At 45.3% G+C, this 18200-nt stretch overlaps 2 protein-coding genes across 3 annotated transcripts; one reads left to right on the top strand and one right to left on the bottom strand.

The window, feature by feature from the left end:
* Positions 1-222: 222 nt before the first annotated feature.
* On the top strand, positions 223-8041 carry usp39 (ubiquitin specific peptidase 39). Its single transcript, XM_084468005.1, has 13 exons — positions 223-387; positions 631-709; positions 814-908; positions 996-1132; positions 1252-1404; positions 1754-1979; positions 2363-2437; positions 2649-2716; positions 2890-3078; positions 4738-4880; positions 6269-6404; positions 6725-6811; positions 7794-8041. The coding sequence occupies exons 1-13, from the start codon at positions 327-329 to the stop codon at positions 7842-7844; spliced, it is 1500 nt and encodes a 499-aa protein (XP_084324131.1). The 5' UTR covers positions 223-326; the 3' UTR covers positions 7845-8041.
* A 131-nt stretch (positions 8042-8172) lies between these two features.
* sftpbb (surfactant protein Bb) lies at positions 8173-18050 on the bottom strand. Of its 2 annotated transcripts, none has more exons than XM_084468353.1 (11): positions 17920-18050; positions 17662-17717; positions 17413-17487; positions 17034-17141; positions 16501-16620; positions 16232-16306; positions 15732-15930; positions 15511-15659; positions 15303-15383; positions 15001-15111; positions 8173-8807 (listed from the first exon to the last, which is right to left on the bottom strand). In XM_084468353.1, the coding sequence occupies exons 1-11, from the start codon at positions 17969-17971 to the stop codon at positions 8772-8774; spliced, it is 1062 nt and encodes a 353-aa protein (XP_084324479.1). In that variant the 5' UTR covers positions 17972-18050; the 3' UTR covers positions 8173-8771. The 2 variants fall into 2 exon arrangements, with proteins under 2 accessions (XP_084324479.1, XP_084324480.1); XM_084468354.1 differs by having other exon boundaries at positions 15747-15930.
* Positions 18051-18200: the final 150 nt, after the last annotated feature.

Here is an 18200-nt window from a genome sequence, read left to right as displayed (position 1 = left end):
TTCAAATAAAGAAACCCATAATGTTTTTATGGGCTGAATATCAAGCACTAACGTTTATCATATTTCATGATTACACGGTTATCACATCTACAAGTTAGATAATCAGTGAGTAGATACGAATTAAACGATATATTGGGCCTATCTTTAAACTCCGGTATAGCTTGTAGTCGGCCAGATCTTCTCCGTCCACCACCGCGAGTTTCGTTTGGATGTTCGCGTTTGTCTGCTAGCGCCACCAGCCATCGCATGTTTAGGATTTACGAGTGAACTTGTTCCGTATATAAATAATTATTTGAGGGATCCACTCTTCAAACTGCAAGTGCACAATGGTCTCATTAAAGCGAGAAAACATTGAGCTGGAGGACGACGACGATGAGGAAGAAGGAGGCAAGTTTATGTTAGCAGTCGCTATGTTATGTTAGCTTGCCGGTAGCTAGCATCTAGCCAAAGTACCCTAGGTAAAGGTTCTCATCAAATATTGACATGCGTTAACAACACAATAACCAAGACGGACTTACATGTACTGCACCACCTCACAAGACTACCCAATAAACGAATCAATCGTCTCTTAAAACGGCCCAAAGCAGGAGCGCTAAGCTAACCGTACTCATGTTGTGGTTGTGATAACAGTGGTCGCCAAGGTGGGACGAGGACGGGCCGCGGAGGACCGGAGGAGCCGCCACTGCCCTTACCTGGACACAATCAACAGGTGAGGTTTACCTTGACACCATAAACCGCTAACGGAAGTGCTTTGTTACAGATTAGCCCTAACATAAACCGTTAACACCATTGTGCATCTTTCTGTATCTGCAGGAGCGTTCTGGACTTCGATTTTGAGAAGTTATGTTCGATATCGCTCTCTCACATTAACGTGTATGCCTGTCTCATATGTGGAAAGTACTTTCAAGGTGGGTCGATATTTGGATTTATCAAGGTACTTAAGACTTTATGTACTGGACCTAGTATTATGTCCAACCTCTCACTGTCTCTTCCAGGCAGAGGTCTCAAGTCGCATGCTTACACCCACAGTGTCCAGTTCACCCACCATGTGTTCCTCAACCTGCACACCCTGAAGTTCTACTGCCTACCAGACAACTACGAGATCATCGACTCTTCCCTGGAGGACGTCACAGTGGGTGAAAGGACCATTGTCCGAGACGGTCCTATAAGACTGTAAACACTTCAACTGCCATGCGTTGCGACCCTATTTGATCTATTTAAGTGTGATTACTGGCATCTCTTTGTCCGTAGTATGTGTTGAAGCCCACCTTCACCAGGCCTCACATCTCGGGGCTGGACAAGCAGGGCAAGCTGTACCGGGCATACGATGGCACCACCTACCTCCCCGGCATCGTGGGGCTCAACAACATCAAAGCCAACGACTACGCCAACGTGGTTTTGCAGGTAGGCCATGCTAGTATCTTCCACAGCTAAATGTAATTTAAAGTGAGGAAATACTCACTATATATCAGTACTATAATGCAGGTCAAGTTCGAGGAGATTGCAAAGAGCTCCGGAGCTTGTCCAAAAGGAAGCTGACGACTAATGAATGATGAGGGGACAGGAGAATATAATAAGCAATATAAAATACAAGAGGCGATAAATGAAGAAAAGAAAGATCGAACCCTGTAAAACTGGATGTTGGTTGAGGTACAAAATCGCATGACTTACATCACATCCTCCAGGATGTGATGTGGGTTGAGAGTGAAGACGGAGTGCTTCTAAATTTTTCATGTTGCCTATTACTTTGTAGGCGCTGTCCAACGTGCCCCCTCTGCGGAACTACTTCCTGGAGGAGGAGAACTACCGGGGCATCCGGCGGCCCCCCGGGGACATCATGTTCCTCCTGGTGCAGCGCTTTGGTGAGCTGATGAGGAAGCTGTGGAACCCCCGGAACTTCAAGGCCCACGTGTCTCCCCACGAGATGCTGCAGGCCGTGGTGCTGTGCAGCAAGAAGACCTTCCAGATCACCAAGCAAGGTCAGCCGCTCCTGCACAGGTCCCCGTGTGTGTGTGTGTGTGTGTGTGTGTGTGTGTGTGTGTGTGTGTGTGTGTGTGTGTGTGTGTGTGTGTGTGTGTGTGTGTGTGTGTGTGTGTGTGTGTGTGTGTGTGTGTGTGTGTGTGTTCTAGCTCACAAAATGTGTTTTCTACTGTTTGCCGTGTTAGGCCCAGGCTGTACATTTGAATTTAAAGGATCAGCAATGCTACCACCGAAGGTTTCCAAAGGACCGGGTCCATTCTGTTGTCTCATTGTTGGAATTACCAATGAAGGCCACAAGAGGTTTTCTCCTGTTGGCTAGAGAGGAAATTGCAGCAGGCGGGTCTGTAGTCTAATATAAACCCTGTTGCTCCGTATTGTGCAGGCGATTCGGTGGACTTCCTGTCCTGGTTCATGAACGCCCTCCATAACGCTCTCGGAGGTACAAAGAAGAAACCATGTGAGTAGGACCTCTCAGTCCAGGGACATTTAGTTTCATATTCAGAACATTCATCTAATGGTTCTTAACACTTTACCGGTACGATGATATCCAATGATTGTATTTCTTTCGTGAAATAGATGAAAGTTATTGGTAATGGGATCATTTTGGATTTGAACACTGTTGCTAATGAGATGTAGCACGTAGCTCATTTGTGTTTTTTTCTTTCTAGCAAGCATCACAAATGTGTTTCAAGGCTCCATGCGGATCTTCTCCAAAAAGCTTCCACATCCAGATTTAGTGAGTTGCTGCATGTCTCTTTACATACCCTTCCTTACTCGTCTCCAAGAGAGATTCTGCATCTGATGGACACAATACTGAACTTCTTACAATCAGAACCAGGAGTGGATGGGTGTGTGTGTGTGGAGAAGATGATTTCCTGCTGTTGCCTAAAACCTTGTTCCCCTCTGTAGCCACCAGAGGAGAAGGAGGCCTTGCTGCTGACAGAAGAGTACCAGGAGAAGATATCGGAGTCCACCTTCCTGTACTTGACCCTTGACCTCCCGACGGCCCCGCTGTACAAGGATGAGAAGGAGCAGCTGATCATCCCTCAGGTGCCCCTCTTCAACATCCTGGGCAAGTTCAACGGCAGCACAGAAAAGGTATGCACAGCGCCATCTGGTGTTCAACAGCTAGAATCAAACTGACTCTGAATCACTAGAGTTTAGTCGAAGGAGAACCAAACCCTGAACCTGGTCATTCTCGGGCAGAGCGGTCCGCTCACCTGTCACTCAGAGCTGTCCGCTCACCTAGGCCTGTCGCGATAACAAATTTTGCTGGGTGATAAATTGTCCCAGACATTATTGCGATAAGCGATAATATTGCAGTTTTGAGACCACTTTCAACTAATATAATGATAATGACATAATAATGCAAGTACAACCTTTCAAAGATCAATAAACTGTTATTTCTAAAGAATAGTTAACACTGGAACTGGCAGACATTTTAAATATCCAAAATAAATAAACAAAACAACCAAAAACAATAAATAAAATTGAAATAAAACTACATGAAGCGAACTACAACTGTCAGTGAGTACGCACCATTTGAATTGTCCTGTTTGTACTTTGTTTGTCGACTAAACGCCCCAGTGATTGTGGACTGTCGGGAAGATGGAGACGTCCCATGATCTGTTGTATTTTTTTTCCAGCAGGGAAAACTGCATCGGATGATTATGCTGTAGGTGCAGATGTTTGATGTATTGGCGCGTTTAATTGCTACCGTTTTACAACAAATGCGATGTACCGGCTCGCACAGGTTAAGTGGTTCACCACGGTCATTCGGTTTGAACCCGAAGTGCTCCCACACGGCAGCTGTCGCGTTCGGCATTGAAACCAATTCCTTCTTTGTTTTTCATTCCTCCAAATCTCAACTAGTGTTTTCTCTGGCTTGCTACTCCTCACGGGGCTCTCATGCTGCACTCTGGCAGAGAATGTCTAGGAAGACGGGCGTATAGCCGGGCTCTGACTCTGTGTAATGCCAGGGCTCCGCCTCCCCACACAGAGACCATGCGGCTGACAAGTGACTGACACGACTCAAGGGTTAACTCAAGGAAGCGAGAGGGGTCTGTCGAGACCGATGCTCCGAGTGAAAACTCTTGTCATCCAGTCTCTTTGATAGAAAGAGACACAAGAAAAAAGAAAAGGAAAAAAAAAGCTTATTTATTGCGGACGGCAAAATTATCGTCTCATTTTAATTTATTGTGCGATTAATTGATTTATTGCTTATCGCGACAGGCCTACGCTCACCTGTCACTCAGAGCTCATTGAAGTCCATCTCAATAAGCAAGGACAGGTGGGTCGCAGTGACGCTTATCCATGAACCAGCAGGTCCCGGCTACCCAACGCAGCCAATCAGAAGTTATGATCCCGCAGCAGGTGTTAACCCAGAGAGGGATTCCTTTAAATTAGATTCTGGATTATTAAAAAATCTGCTTGATTGGCAGACAAAATCTTTCATCCCATGGTTGACATCATTTATATTCCAACCTATAATTGAACTAAAATACACTCTTTAGTCTTTATAAAAAAAAAGTGGCGAGAAAGATCCTACTGCGTGTTGGTATCAGAGCTGTCATTCTGTGTCCTTCGTGAATCGAGTGCTGAAAAGACAAATGAGCAACACTGCTCCTCAGGGTGGAGGTTTTATGGAGCAGATCATCTTCCCCTCTTCCTGTGTAGAACTGTTCTCCATTGGTTCAAACATCTCTGGCCGCATCTGATTGGACGCATGGTCTGTGGGTGCGTGTCCCTTTCCTGCAGGAGTACAAAACCTACAAAGAGAATTTCCTCAAGAAGTTCCAGCTGACCAAACTGCCCCCCTACCTGATCTTCTGCATCAAGCGCTTCACCAAGAACAACTTCTTTGTGGAGAAGAACCCCACCATTGTCAACTTCCCCATCACGTAAGTTTCCTATATGACGGCCACAAGCCCTGGGTTGTGAGCCCAATTCGGGTCCCTGGTATTAATGAGGTTAAACCTTTAACCCTGGCTTGTATAAGGAAGCCACATTGTGCTCCGGTGCAGAGTAACATCTTGGAGCATTACTTGTAGTTCCTCCAGGGGGCGCTCTACCTGTGTAGAGGGGTCTATAACGATGCCCTCGCCCTACCCCATCACAGTCGTGGTGTTACTCATAGACATCTTATATCTTATCGAACGCTACTGCCTACTGCTGCTGACGAGACGCGAGCCGCCATCTTGGAGTGGTGATCCGCTCCACTCAGTGTAATTCGTTTGGCAGGAGCAATGAACTGTCAGTGCATTTAATTAATCTTACCTCACTGAATACCACTGATTTTCACACGTTTTTTTGTCATACGTGTAGCTATGATAAAGGACACATGTTTTGGCGTGTTTTATTATTCATAGTTGGCTTAACAGCAATAGAATATTCTTATATGTAATTTAAATAAAAATTGGGAATTATACACAAGTTAACATTCGATTCAATTTTATTTATAGAGCGCCAAAACATTACATGGCGGTCTCATGGCGCTTTACAGAGTGTTGAACATTCAGAGAGAGCCCATGAGTAACAGGGGCGAGGAAAAACTCCCTAGAATTGGGGCAGTAAGGCAGTAAGGTTACAGGGCAGTAAGGTTTGTATACATGATAAATGAATAGGTTAGTTAGGTGTAGAGAATAGAACATGGTGTTTAGAGCCACCTGGGGTGTATGTTACAAAGAGGTAGGATGGTTACATAACCAGTATGATAATGCTTGAATCCCTATGCATTATCTACCCGCCTATTTTCGGTCCACTCATTTGAGCAGGAATACGCTGAACACCAGCCCGGCATCCTTGTTTTCTTCTGTAGACGCTACCTGTCAATTCAGGCTGCTCGCCGGCTCCTCATCCACACTCCAAGATGGTGGCCGAATTTCTCTCGTCACAGCAGCCAATGCTGCGTCTATGATATAAGATGTCTATGGTGTTACTGCTATGGGGAACTGAAGACGGGCCAAGCTCCTTCAGCTGCTAAAGACCAGGGTGCAATCAGAGAGACGGAGAGGTGTCAAACCAACCTTAATGGTGGAGGTGGAGAGAGCTCAGGAACCGTGCTGACGGCGGAGGTGGCGTCTAGCTCGTTGGCTCTGAACGCTGTGATAGTGTGTTTTTCACCTGGTCAGACAGGTGAGCTGTAGAACGTGTGGGACAGGGAGAGCAGGGGTGTAAGGTCTATCTAACTGTATTCCGACTAAATGCAGTCCTACTCAATGTCCCTTTGACCTGATGACTCCTCTAATGCTTGGGTCAACATGTTTTTAATCCGTTATTCCTCCACCAGTAACGTGGACCTCCGGGAGTACCTGACGGAGGAAAGCCAGGTCACAGAAAAGCACACGACCTACGACCTCGTAGCCAACGTGGTGCATGATGGGAAGCCCACCGAGGGAGCCTACAGAACACACGTCCTGCACCACGTAAGTTCCCCTTAAATTTACCTTTTTATTATCAATAAATCTTGTGCTTCAAATTGTTTGTCACTCGTGTGTGTGTGTGTGTGTGTGTGTGTGTGTGTGTGTGTGTGTGTGTGTGTGTGTGTGTGTGTGTGTGTGTGTGTGTGTGTGTGTGTGTGTGTGTGTGTGTGTGTGTGTGTGTTCAGTCAGTGTTGCATGTATTCTTTACGTAGTATCTAATTTTGATTAGATTGGTCAGATAATGTTCAACAGGAAGTGCCTGCAGTTCTCTTAGGGCACGATGACCGGAACGAGGCTGAGCTGATGTCTCTCTGTTGTCGCAGGGCACGGGGAAGTGGTACGAGATGCAGGACCTGCAGGTGACGGACATCCTGCCCCAGATGATCACTCTGTCTGAGGCCTACATCCAGGCAAGTCCAAATCAACAGCCCACTGCTGTATTTGTGTCTGCTTGAGGGACGTACCCTGTGCACAGGCCTTTCGTGTACAGGGGTCTCGCTTTGTGTTTCAATGTCATCAACTAGAGTCAAATAATGTTTCCAGGGTTTGCTTAGCAGTAGCTAGGCATTTGTGTAATCTGTTGTATAACCAACTGTATCCCCAAGGCTGGAGCGAGACTCGTACCCCTGCCAGGGGCCCACGGGCACCGAACTGATGGTTCCCCCACACACATACACAAACAACATATAATTACCTTGACAACCGGCCCCAACAACTATAAGGGCTTCACACCACCCTGGTGAAACGCATCAGCCTGGGAACCAGTGGTATCTGCAAACTCATCTTCTATTGGCTCTGCATATGCGTCTGGTGCCACTCCATTCACACTGATAATGCAGACCTGGCCCGGGTTGGGTCAATCACAACCACCTTGTTGGAATAATAGGAAATGTTCACATTGGGAGATTCATGGCTCCGAAACAAGGAGACGTGAGGTCAGTGAGGTTGTAAAGATTGATAATCGTGAAACTATATGGGCAGTGGTACAGTAACAGGACACCCTGCTCATCTTAGCTACCACCAGCAGGGGAAGCCATCATCATTGTTTAGCTTCTGCCATATAGAACCAGTTAAGGCAACCAACTCTATTTAAAGGTGCCATGACATGCCACCAGGTGTGGTGTAATTAGCCTTTACAACGGCTAATCACACCACACCTGGTGGCATGTCATGGCACCTTTAACTGTCCAATAACCTCTGCAGGCATTTTGGTCCACGTTTTCTGAGAGGTTCTAGAATTATAGGCCTTTGCGAATTTTCTGGTGATGTCAGGCTAGCAATACAAATGTTATGCAAACAGCATATCAATTATAGTCACATGGTCCTTGTCATCTTTGATTGGTCACATGGTCCTTGTCATATGGCTTCTTCTCAACACATGTTTGTTTTCAGATCTGGAAACGCAGAGAGGATGATGACACGCCGATCCACACTGGAGCATAGCATCCTGGTGGTCCCAGTGACTGGTCCCAGTAAGACCATCTCATCCCTCTGAACCCTGAAGAGCTTTGCAGAGGTAGACCCGTCGGAGGTCCGACTCTCGTTCCAGACATTAAGGACTAAGAAAAAACATTTTCTTTTATTACAACTTTTCAAAGCGTTTCTTTGTGAACTCTCTTTTGAAATAAACATGTATTTCAAATTTCCCTGATCGGTATTTTAATCTCAAAGTACAGCTGCTTAAGAGCTCAACGAAGCAGATTCAGCCAATCAAACGGAGGAGGAACACAAAATGGAGGCCACGTTGTTTTATTACTTTATAAAGTATCAATAAAACAGTGGCAAGACAAACATATCTATTTCATAAAACAGCATTCCAGTGTATCTTTCATACAGTAATATTGAGTGAATCAGAATATATAAGGCATGTGCAACGCAAAGAAGGAGCATTCAACATAATGGTGATCTTTGAGAGGACATTATGGTGATTACGGTCATAGTTCTAAGTACATTGCTGTACAAATGCACTTGTGTGTTCTTTGTTGAAATGGATGCAAAGTGGACCTGATGAGGTAAAAAGGTTAGAATTCATTTTTTTTATGTTACCTTAAAGGTCTTTTGGAGAGGGGGAACATGCAGTTGAACCAAAGTCCTCTAGCCCTGCAGCTGGTAGTAGATGCTGCAAGCTTGTACTGCAGGCTAGTGTATGTTGCAGGGATCCAGTATTGTACTAGAAAAGAATGAGAAGCTAATGGCTTGTGGAGGCATTCAATGTCATCCAGATTAAGTCTGTATTTCTTTGTTATTTAAGAACGGGGCTCTCAGCATTATGCATGCAAGGTTTATAAGTAAATGGCAAGCGAAAACAATCAATGCAGCAAATATAGAAAGGGATTGTCAGCAGAAAACGCTCCGAGATGCAGGGCTGTCTCATCTCCACAGGTGTTTCTTGCAGTAGGCCAGATTCTACGGAGAGATGGAGAGGGAAAATCATTTTGTGAAACATTTCTCCAACGGTGTGTGACCCTGCAGGAGACCCTCTAATAATCATTCTGGTTTTGATAAAGTAAAACAATTGTCGGCATTCCCCCATACAGTTGGTTTTAAATGCCCAATCTGAAGGGATTTGTGTTGATTTAAAGATCCTTGTCCTGCTACAGCTCAGCGTATTGGGGTTCCCTGGGTCGGGGTAAGGCTGGAGGCTGCCTCTACCCTACGATGGAGATTGGTATTATAATGTCCATGTTTCACTTTTGCATTTAAATCATCTTAAAAGTCCTGGTATTGACCTGGTAGTGTAGCAGTATTTCGGGCATTCATGAAGGCATCAGGTCCTAAATTAATCAAGCACAGAACATGAGACTATTTGGCCAAGGTACGCGTTTATATTAAATTCACATCTTTAAGATTGAGCCCAGCAGAAGACGTTCAGAATTAAGATAACTTAATAAAGTTGTGTCCACTGTAACTGGCTGTGCAGCTGCGTGATGTGATGCAGTAGCTCGGCTGGAGCGGTGACGACTTCGCCCACCAAACACCGGGCCTCGAGTGTGGCCCTCGCCTCCCAGTCACTTTGTAGTTGACACATGCTCGCGTGGGGCAAGGGATTCTGGGAAGGCTGGTGTGTGAGTTTAAGGGGGAGGGACAAACTTCTGTTCACTTTTTGCAGATGACTGTGTGTTCTGGAATGTGATTGGACAATCAACATTCTGAGTACTGGCAGACCGTACGTACTCGTGGTAGATTTCATTTCCTGGTTTGAAGCACTTGCATAGATAGTGGTGAAATCCCACCAGCTGTGACTGTTGCCACCTGTTGGACGGGGTTTGGGAGCTTCCATATGCCGCTTTTCCACCGACAGTACCAGCTCGACTCGACTCGCCTCGACTCGGTTTGGTTCCAGGCACGTCGCGTTTCCATCTAAAAAAGTACCTCTTCAATGTGGGCGGGTCGTAGAAAAGAACCTCTCCAACATGGGCGGGTCGTCATTAGGTTTTAATCACGGGAGACGCGATTCTCTGGAAATCTGAATCTGATCGACTATTTCCTGATTCCCGGGAAAGGTTATGATGGGAAATAAAATAAAATAAAAAGCGCAATGACTGCGCGTCTATTGTTGTCATACGGTAACGTTGATGGAGGCGAAACTCAAGCCCTGGGAAAGGAACGAGACTAAAACGAAACAGTGAAACGCTGATCCTGGAGCGGGTTCGTGGACTCCAGACTCCGTCGACACACACAACCATGTGCAGCCTAACTCTAGCCCCGGGAAAGGAGCGACACACACGGCGAAACGCTGATCAGTGTCCCCCTCGGGAGCGGGTTCGTGGACTCCAACACCGCCGGACACAACTTAACTTTGAGTGATTATTCCCATTTACAGCCGCTGGCCAATCAGTTGCCAGCAGCCTGTTTACGTCACACTAAAGTACCTACTCCGCTCGCTTGGAACCTCGACGGAGGTAGTACTAAAAAAAGTACCCGGTACTAGGTACCGGGTACTTTTTTTGCCAATGGAAACGCAAAAAAAGGCGAGTCGAGTCAAGCTGGTACTGTCGGTGGAAAAGCGGCAATAGTAAGGTTTTTGTCTACTGGTGCCACTAACTTAATCAGTTTGGTGGCAGCCTAACGAATTAGGCCAATGTCCTTTTTTGTCAGGGTTAGGGTTGCAGTATTGGAGTATCCTTTGTCCTGTGCAATCCATTTGTGTACATTCATTTGAAAAGATAAACTCACTCAAATAAAAAAAAAATGTATTACATAAAAAACCCTAACCCTGGTCTTTTCCGTTTTACCAGCACTGGCTCGAAATATCTTTCCTTCTTCGGGCTCCTCCTAAATCAACTAGTCTAACTGGTAATACATCTGGTAATAAGGTTATAAACTCAAGTAAGTCATCCAGAATATTGCGTGTATGTTTTGTTCTGCTCTTATCTTTGACCTGAGAACAGACAGTGCTGCGGTTCATAGCAAGCAAACCACCTTCAGCTGTGTTTCCCCTTAGTGGCTCATGTTTCCAATAGGAGCCTACGGCCGCAATATCACTTGCAGTCACTGGCGCCATCTCTGGGGGGGCACAAGGTTTCTTGCAAAAAACCCTCAATATTGAAACGAAGTGAACCAGCACGTTTTCGTTGTCTGACCCTTTAAATAAAGCAAACGCAATAGAACTCTGTGCTGCGTGATAGAACTCTGCGCTGCGTGATAGAACGCTACGCTGCGCTGCACTGCGATAGCACACCGCCACCTCCCTCAACCTTCCTCTGCCCCACCAATCGTTCTAAAGAATCGCTGGCAACATTCCTGACATACCAATGGTTGGCAGAGTAACAAATGATTGACAGATCAACTATGTCAGGGAGCAGGTTGGGCTTACAACCACGCGTCAAGGACATACAAGAAGAGGAAATGTACGTGCATTGTAATGCTTCCCGATAACATCCACTCTTAGCGCGCTACGAAGACTCCTACGTTTAGACTTATCAAAGTTGTTTACCTCTATAGGCGTGGTTCCCGAACGGTCTCTTAGGGTGCCCTCACACTAGGCCATCTGTACCGTGCCCGAGTACTTTTGCCCCTTAAAGTCTAGATTGTTTGGCTAGTGTGAGCACGCCATCCGTACTCTAGTACAGTTAAATTCCGTGGCCTCAACGTGCTGAAATTGATTGTCAGAGATCGATTTTCCATTTCATGCGCAGGTGCATTACAGTGTTCTACAAAATATTGCAGTCTTTGCGAATAAAACATTGCGCGAAATCCTTCTAGTAGGCCTAAACATTTATTTAACCATGGGCGAACATAGCATAGCCTACACTGATTTAAAAATAGAAAATATATAGGCTAAGCAGCGGAGGAGATTGAGGCAATGACATCCTTAATTACGTCTGTCGCAGCCTTTGAAATTAGCCTGTTGATTTTCTGTTTACAAAGGTGTCTGACTTATTATTTATGAAAATAGACATTTTGAATAGTTTATTTAGCTTATTATAGGCTATAATACTGTTTATGCTGAGACTGCTTTGCTTTTTGCTACTTGTCTGTGTGCGGGCTTTGCGCACCGTCAAGGGAAAGGGGCGTGGTTGAAAAAAGTCTTTAGACCGCTTATTAAGTCCACTCGTTGCTTATAATGGTTTATTCGTTTGCCAGTATAATTTCCTTAATTTAAAAGACAGTTTTGTTCATTTTTGAATTGTAAAATGAATACAATAATTTTTTGAAGTTGTGAGTTTTTGAAATTATTGGAAGCGAGTTGAGCTGACCTCGCCTGCCGTACCGTATATGTACTGTACTGTATATTGGTGAAACACAACACTGCCAATGTGGCTGTTCCATGCGCAACAGGGATTTCTAAAGGTTACTGTAGTGGCGGCGACTAGCGTCAGGAGCTGAATCATCACTACGGTAGAGCTAAGAAGGTTCTACGAGTGCTTCAGACTAACCCTACCAACGAACGACGTACAAAAGAGATTCGTAGCAAAGAACGTTTTGGGAAACACGCGAGATGTTAAGGTAGAACTTAAAGTAGAGGTTACAAATGACATAGCCTTAAGAAGGCTTTAAGAAGGTTTCGGGAAACCGGGCCCTGATCAATACAATCTGAGAGTCACCAAAAAGACAGACAGGTGTTTGACTCTTTCCGTAAGCCTGCAGGTGGGAACAGTTTGCACCTGCTTTGCCACTCCCGCTGGACGATGCGAGTGAGCAGTGTGAAGTCAGTTACGTCCATGATTTCTACATTTCTAAATGAGTGACTGAAATGTAATTAAGCTAGGCCTACTCCCATTTATTCGGGCATGTTTATGGAAAATAAGTGCAAGCCCCGCCACTCGTAACGCACTTATAAAACGCATTTGTCAATTGATGGAACGGTTAAATCATACATCATCACAACCAAAATTTGGAAAAAATCAAATAAATTACAGATAAATAATTTGTAAATAATTCATGAACTACTGTTATGAACCTCAAATTCTGCAAGCAGGACTTTGGAGAAGTGATATAGATATAGCCTACTTTTTGGTGGAACACATTTGAACGAAATATTTATGACCCAATGTTGACCTGAAGTTGGCGCCACTCCAAGTGCGTTTACATGAGACTCAAGAAAGTCTAATTATTGGGTTAATCCAACTACTGAATGCATGCCATACGCGCTCCCCGGCCGTGGGAGCACGTATGGCATGCATTCAGTAAAGGTGGAAGCACACAGACACTACACTTAGATTTCACCCAAGGCTGAATATGTACATGTTTTTCTAAATGTGGGTCTCCGGCGGGAGAAAAATGTTTTCAGTAGACAGCTGTAAATTCACTTAGTGTCGGTGATTTATTTAAAAAGCTGGCGCAGAAGATGGAGGAAGCCGGTTTCGCCGGTTTTGTTTCATGTAGTTACCCCCTATAAGGAGTGTATCATCATCAACATGCATTCAGTACACACTACGCTTCGATTTCACCCAAGGCTGAATTAAAAGTACATGTTTTTCTAAATGTTGCTCATCAACAAGGTTGTAAAGTAGTAACTACGATCTTTATTCATTCATTGTGCCACGGCCGAACTGACGGGGGTATTCTCTGATATTTTGAATCTTACAGACTGCGTCGGGTTCTCCGACTCTCGGGTACTTCCACAACAAGTAAAGACTCATAGTGGGGGTTATCTCGGCCATTATGGCGAAGGAATTGGGGGAAAGGAACTTTGGCTTTGACTCTCTGAACTCCAGATTTAACCGAACATGGAGGAGAAAGCAATATTTCAGTAGACATCTGTCAGTTCACTTCGGGTCCATATAATTTCTCCATCTCCATCATTTCAATGAATCGGATTAAGCTGTGCATGTAAACGTACTGAATGCTTGCAGTACTGCTCCAAACATTCCATACCCCTCATTACACCCAGAACCAGACCTACAATACACTCATTACACCCAGAACCAGACCTACAATACACTCATAGACCTCTAATAAGTCCCGCCTCCGAGGCGCCGGTTCCCTCAGTCAAATGTCAATGGGAAATAACATATCTCTGTTACACCCAGAACCAGACCTACAGTCTGATCTTTGATGGGACAGCCTTGTTTTGAAATGTCCCAGTGACGCTGGAGAGGGACACCACCCCAACATACCAGCGCTCACAGACACGGTCTGAATGCGGTATTGTTGCAACACTATGGCGTCTGTCATCCTGTGCATGAAATGAACATAACAGGTTGGGTCGTAACCTGATGCCAGATGGTTTGTTACACTAAATCATTAGATCTTCATCCTTGGAAACTGGAAAAGGGTCCAATACATGGCCGGTTATTGGATGACCTGTCGAATCGAGCGGGCTGATAGGTAAGTCGGTAAAGTGTATTTATTTTTTGTATTTATTATTAAAGATACACACACACAAAGATACCCGGTTTAACTCCACACCCTGGAGGCAGAACGGTAAAGAATTCATTGATCCACATCAGGCAGTGAAGAAGCAAACTTCCCCTTGGGCCATCCACGCTTCCCTGCTGGAGTTTGTGAACCCAAGAGGAGAGGAGGACATGATCGGCCTCTGACCACTTAGTGCGCTTCATCAGTCAGTTACCCACATAGTTCCTTCGTAAGAAACCAGAGGGAAATGTATCACTGTGGGATTTGAGTGTATGGATCAGTGTTTCCCATACATAGGCCAATGTGTGGCACACAGCGCCACAGATTGATTCCGCTTTTCTTATTTTATTTTAACACGATTTTGTTAATCGGGTTTGTTAAACCCCTTCCCCCGTCAACCAATCCGCCACATATTGCTACCTGGTCTGTGGGAAACACTGTGGATGAACACAGATTACCCCGATCCTAACGGAGCAGTAGGCAAGAATGTGAAAACGTCCCTGTGCCCAATACCCCTCCACCCACCCACGACGTCTGAAGACCCCAAACCGGGAGAAAGGCAACAGGAACTTGACTTTGCAGACGATCTTACTGAGCAGTCGCTACTAAACCGGCCCTCATTGGTTGTTCTTTTGCCGGCTGTTTGATATTTTTGACAGACCATCGTACATAGTCAGATGGCACTTGCAGAATTTAGTTTTTTTGCTGAAAATGTGATTAAGAGATAGCTGCTGGAATGACAAGATCATTTATAATCAAGTATTTAAAAGAAGCCCTCCTGACAGAGGGAACTCACACCACACATCAGCGCCGACTTCACGTCTTGGCACCAGAAGGTTGGCCCCAGGTTGCAGTGCTGTGTCTGGGAGCTGGAGGAGTCTTTCACTGCAGCACATAGCTCTGCTCTCTGGAGGAAAGAACAGCAGAAGACAACCGTTTAAAAAAAACCTGAAAAGAGGAACCAGCCACAGAGAATTTTACATCATGGGGAACCAGAAGCAAAAGGACAAGGACACAGTTCTCATTTTGCTTCTCATTTGTCGACCATTTCAAAGATGGTTCACTGAGACAAACACTTTAGTGATGAACACATCTCACCTCGCAGGGATCTGAAGCGTCCAACTGGTTTCCCAGAACCCTTTGCAGCCGAGTCCCAAAGTTTTTCAGAAACACCTCGCACTAGAAGAGAGAAACACGGACACACAAGAGACAAAGTGTTTCCACTCATTTCCACACCAGACTTTGGTATTTGATCAGTTCCATTCAGGATATTTTGACTCCATCCAGATGTAAACGGTGGGTGTACCTTAGGGATAGCGTTAGGGTGCTGGAGACAGACAGACCCGAGGAAGGCCGAGGTCTGGGTAGGCCGGGTGGAGTTGAGGTCGAGGTGAAGCCTGCTGAGAACCACCAGGTGACGACACGCCTGGCAGTCCGAGGAAGGAGGCAGCATCTCTGGGGAGGTCAACAATGAAATACCCGTCCCATTTCTACAACATCATCCACAAGCATGGAGCTGAGCCTCACTTTGCGTTTCCTCACCCACAGTAGACGCCTCCTCCAGCAGGCAGAGGTGCAGCAGGGCACAGATCGAATGTGGAGCCGCTGAGGACAGCAGAAACTCAACAATCTGCTTTCCATATTTATCAATGAAGTCGTTGCATTTCCCCTTGTAGCTGCTGGGGAGCAGGGCGCACACTTGTCCCATGAGCTTCACCACCGCGTCCTGCCAGGGGAGAAGAGAGTCGTGTCAATCCAACCCAATGTGTAGATTGGTTTGCATTATGTGACTCCCTCTCTTGAACCTATCAATACCTATTACATATAAATAAGACAATATTAATATGACTTCTGATCCGACACACACTGTGAGGTGAGAGGGACTGCAGTCCCATTGAGAGCTGTCACTTCACTGAGCTGACGATGACAAGCTGGAGAGCTGGAGGCTCATCCTGCCTGCCGTTGCTGTGTGGCCTTCTACTTGTGAATGTAATGCAACAACAGCAGGAAGTTTGAAGAAGGCTCACCTCCGTCCTGTTTTTAGGCAGCATGTCCTCCATCTTTCTGATCAGGAACAAACACAGCGTGCACTGGGGGCTGAACTGGAAAGAGTTGTGTTCAGTGTAAATGGGCTATGGTACTATACAGATTAAAAGTGCATTTATAGAAGTATACTTCTGTTTTATAGTTATTATTATGGTCAGTACTATCTGATACTTTTCAGTTGAGATGCACCGTGAAACTGTGATGTAAACAAATGACATGTACCTTGTTGAGTAGGACTGTTTGGACTGACCTGAGTACTGAGGTCAGGGCTGAACGGAGGAGGAGAGACCTCTGTTTTGGGGACGACCTGAGCAGGTCCGACCAGTGCCAGAACACAGTGGCCCAGGACCTGGCACACCTCCCGGGGCTTCTACAGGGGGGTATTGTCACGTCCAAAGTCGTACTTAGCATAGAAACAAAATGCGCTGTAACCAGCCCTTTATAAGGCTGTAACCAGCCCTTTAAACAGGCTGTTGCCAGTCCTTCAAACAGGCTGTTGCCAGTCCTTTTAACACGCCATAACCAGCCCTTTAAACAGGCCGTAACCAGCCCTTTAAACAGGCCGTAACCAGCCCTTTAAACAGGCCGTAACCAGCCCTTTAGACAGGCCGTAACCATCCCTTTAAACAGGCCGTAACCAGCCTTTTAAACAGCCCGTAACCAGCCCTTTAAACAGGCCATAACCAGCCCTTTAAACATGCTGAAACCAGCCCTTTAAACAGACTGTAACCAGCCCTTTAAACACGCCGTAACCAGCCTTGGAGTTAACATTTCAGCTCTCACCAGTCGAGCGATCTCGGGAAGATAGGTGTCCACCCGAGATTTGCAGTTGTCGTGTTCATCACTGCTGAGACGCCTGCACAGGTGTTTCAGCTTCTCATGAAGTACTTCCTGCAGAAGTACACACATTGGTGTTTCACTTACAAACGGTCTTTCATTTCTGTCTTTGGCCTTGTGTGAAATCAGTGAAAGAGGAAGTTGGCAGTTGGAAGGACATGGTTCATTTATGCACACAGCTATTCAATCTGTTTATTGATCAGAAATGTTTACCTGCATTTACTCTTTGGTTTAAGTTAAATTGTTATTTTTTCTGACAAAAAACAATGATGTAAAATGTATTATTATTATTATTATTATGTATATTAAATTGCAATATTCTCACCTGTGTGTCGTTGTTGGAGCCTTTTTCTGCGGTTATCTTCATAATCTGGCTGCATTCTGAACATATATCAGGACTCTAGGAACAAGACAGACATACTGTTCTGAAGCCAGACTTTCACTTTCGTTTTATTTATTTGTATTTATTTTTATTTATACAGCGCAGGGACAAGGACACAAATGTCACACTGTTAGGTGAGCTTTAATGGTCACCGTAATGAAACGCACACTGGGCTAGAGGAGCACAGCTTACCAGGGTCCCGTGACTGATGTCGCTCTTGGAGTATTCGTCGATGAATCGGAACTCCCCTGTACAAAAAGACGGACAACAGTCACATGCAAACAGTCCGAATACACTTTACAACAACAATCTTTAAAAAATAATAATGTTCGTAATGGAAAACCATTTAAACGAACATGGTGATTCAATTGAGGTAATTGTGTACGATGCGCACAGTCATGTGACAAAAAATATCTTTCAGCTTTAAAATATCCGTTACGGTCTTCTTACCCGGGGCCAGCGATGCAGAGAAAACCACAAAGAAAAAACCAAAGACCTCCATTAAAAGAAGGGTTATGTGCTTGTAATAGACATATAACTGATAACTGATGTCTTCGGTAAGCGGTAGTACCTGACCTCGTCTCTCCTCCCTCTGGTACTCCGGAAGCGCAGCTCAACGGTCAGCCAATCATCGCGGTGAAATCATGCACCAACATGCACTAACCTTAGCTCAGAAGCTTCTACTGATGTTCCTATAATACATGATGCATCCACGACGTCGATGTAGAGCC

This window comes from Micromesistius poutassou, assembly GCF_964030765.1.
Source record: "Micromesistius poutassou genome assembly, chromosome: 5".
Classification (NCBI taxonomy): domain Eukaryota; kingdom Metazoa; phylum Chordata; class Actinopteri; order Gadiformes; family Gadidae; genus Micromesistius; species Micromesistius poutassou.
Note: the sequence above shows the minus strand (reverse complement) of the source record. Positions and strands in the feature narration are given on the sequence as shown.

Excerpts from the sequence above, each read along its gene's own strand:
- usp39 (XM_084468005.1), top strand. The coding sequence starts at position 327 with ATGGTCTCATTAAAGCGAGAAAACATTGAGCTGGAGGACGACGACGAT. Across the intron at positions 4,881-6,268 it reads ATTGTCAACTTCCCCATCAC|TAACGTGGACCTCCGGGAGT; the intron begins GTAAGTTTCCTA and ends TTCCTCCACCAG. Across the intron at positions 6,812-7,793 it reads TGTCTGAGGCCTACATCCAG|ATCTGGAAACGCAGAGAGGA; the intron begins GCAAGTCCAAAT and ends GTTTGTTTTCAG.
- sftpbb (XM_084468353.1), bottom strand. The coding sequence starts at position 17,971 with ATGGAGGTCTTTGGTTTTTTCTTTGTGGTTTTCTCTGCATCGCTGGCC. Across the intron at positions 16,307-16,500 it reads GCCCTGACCTCAGTACTCAG|TTCAGCCCCCAGTGCACGCT; the intron begins GTCAGTCCAAAC and ends AACTCTTTCCAG. Across the intron at positions 15,931-16,231 it reads TGCCTAAAAACAGGACGGAG|GACGCGGTGGTGAAGCTCAT; the intron begins GTGAGCCTTCTT and ends CTCCCCTGGCAG.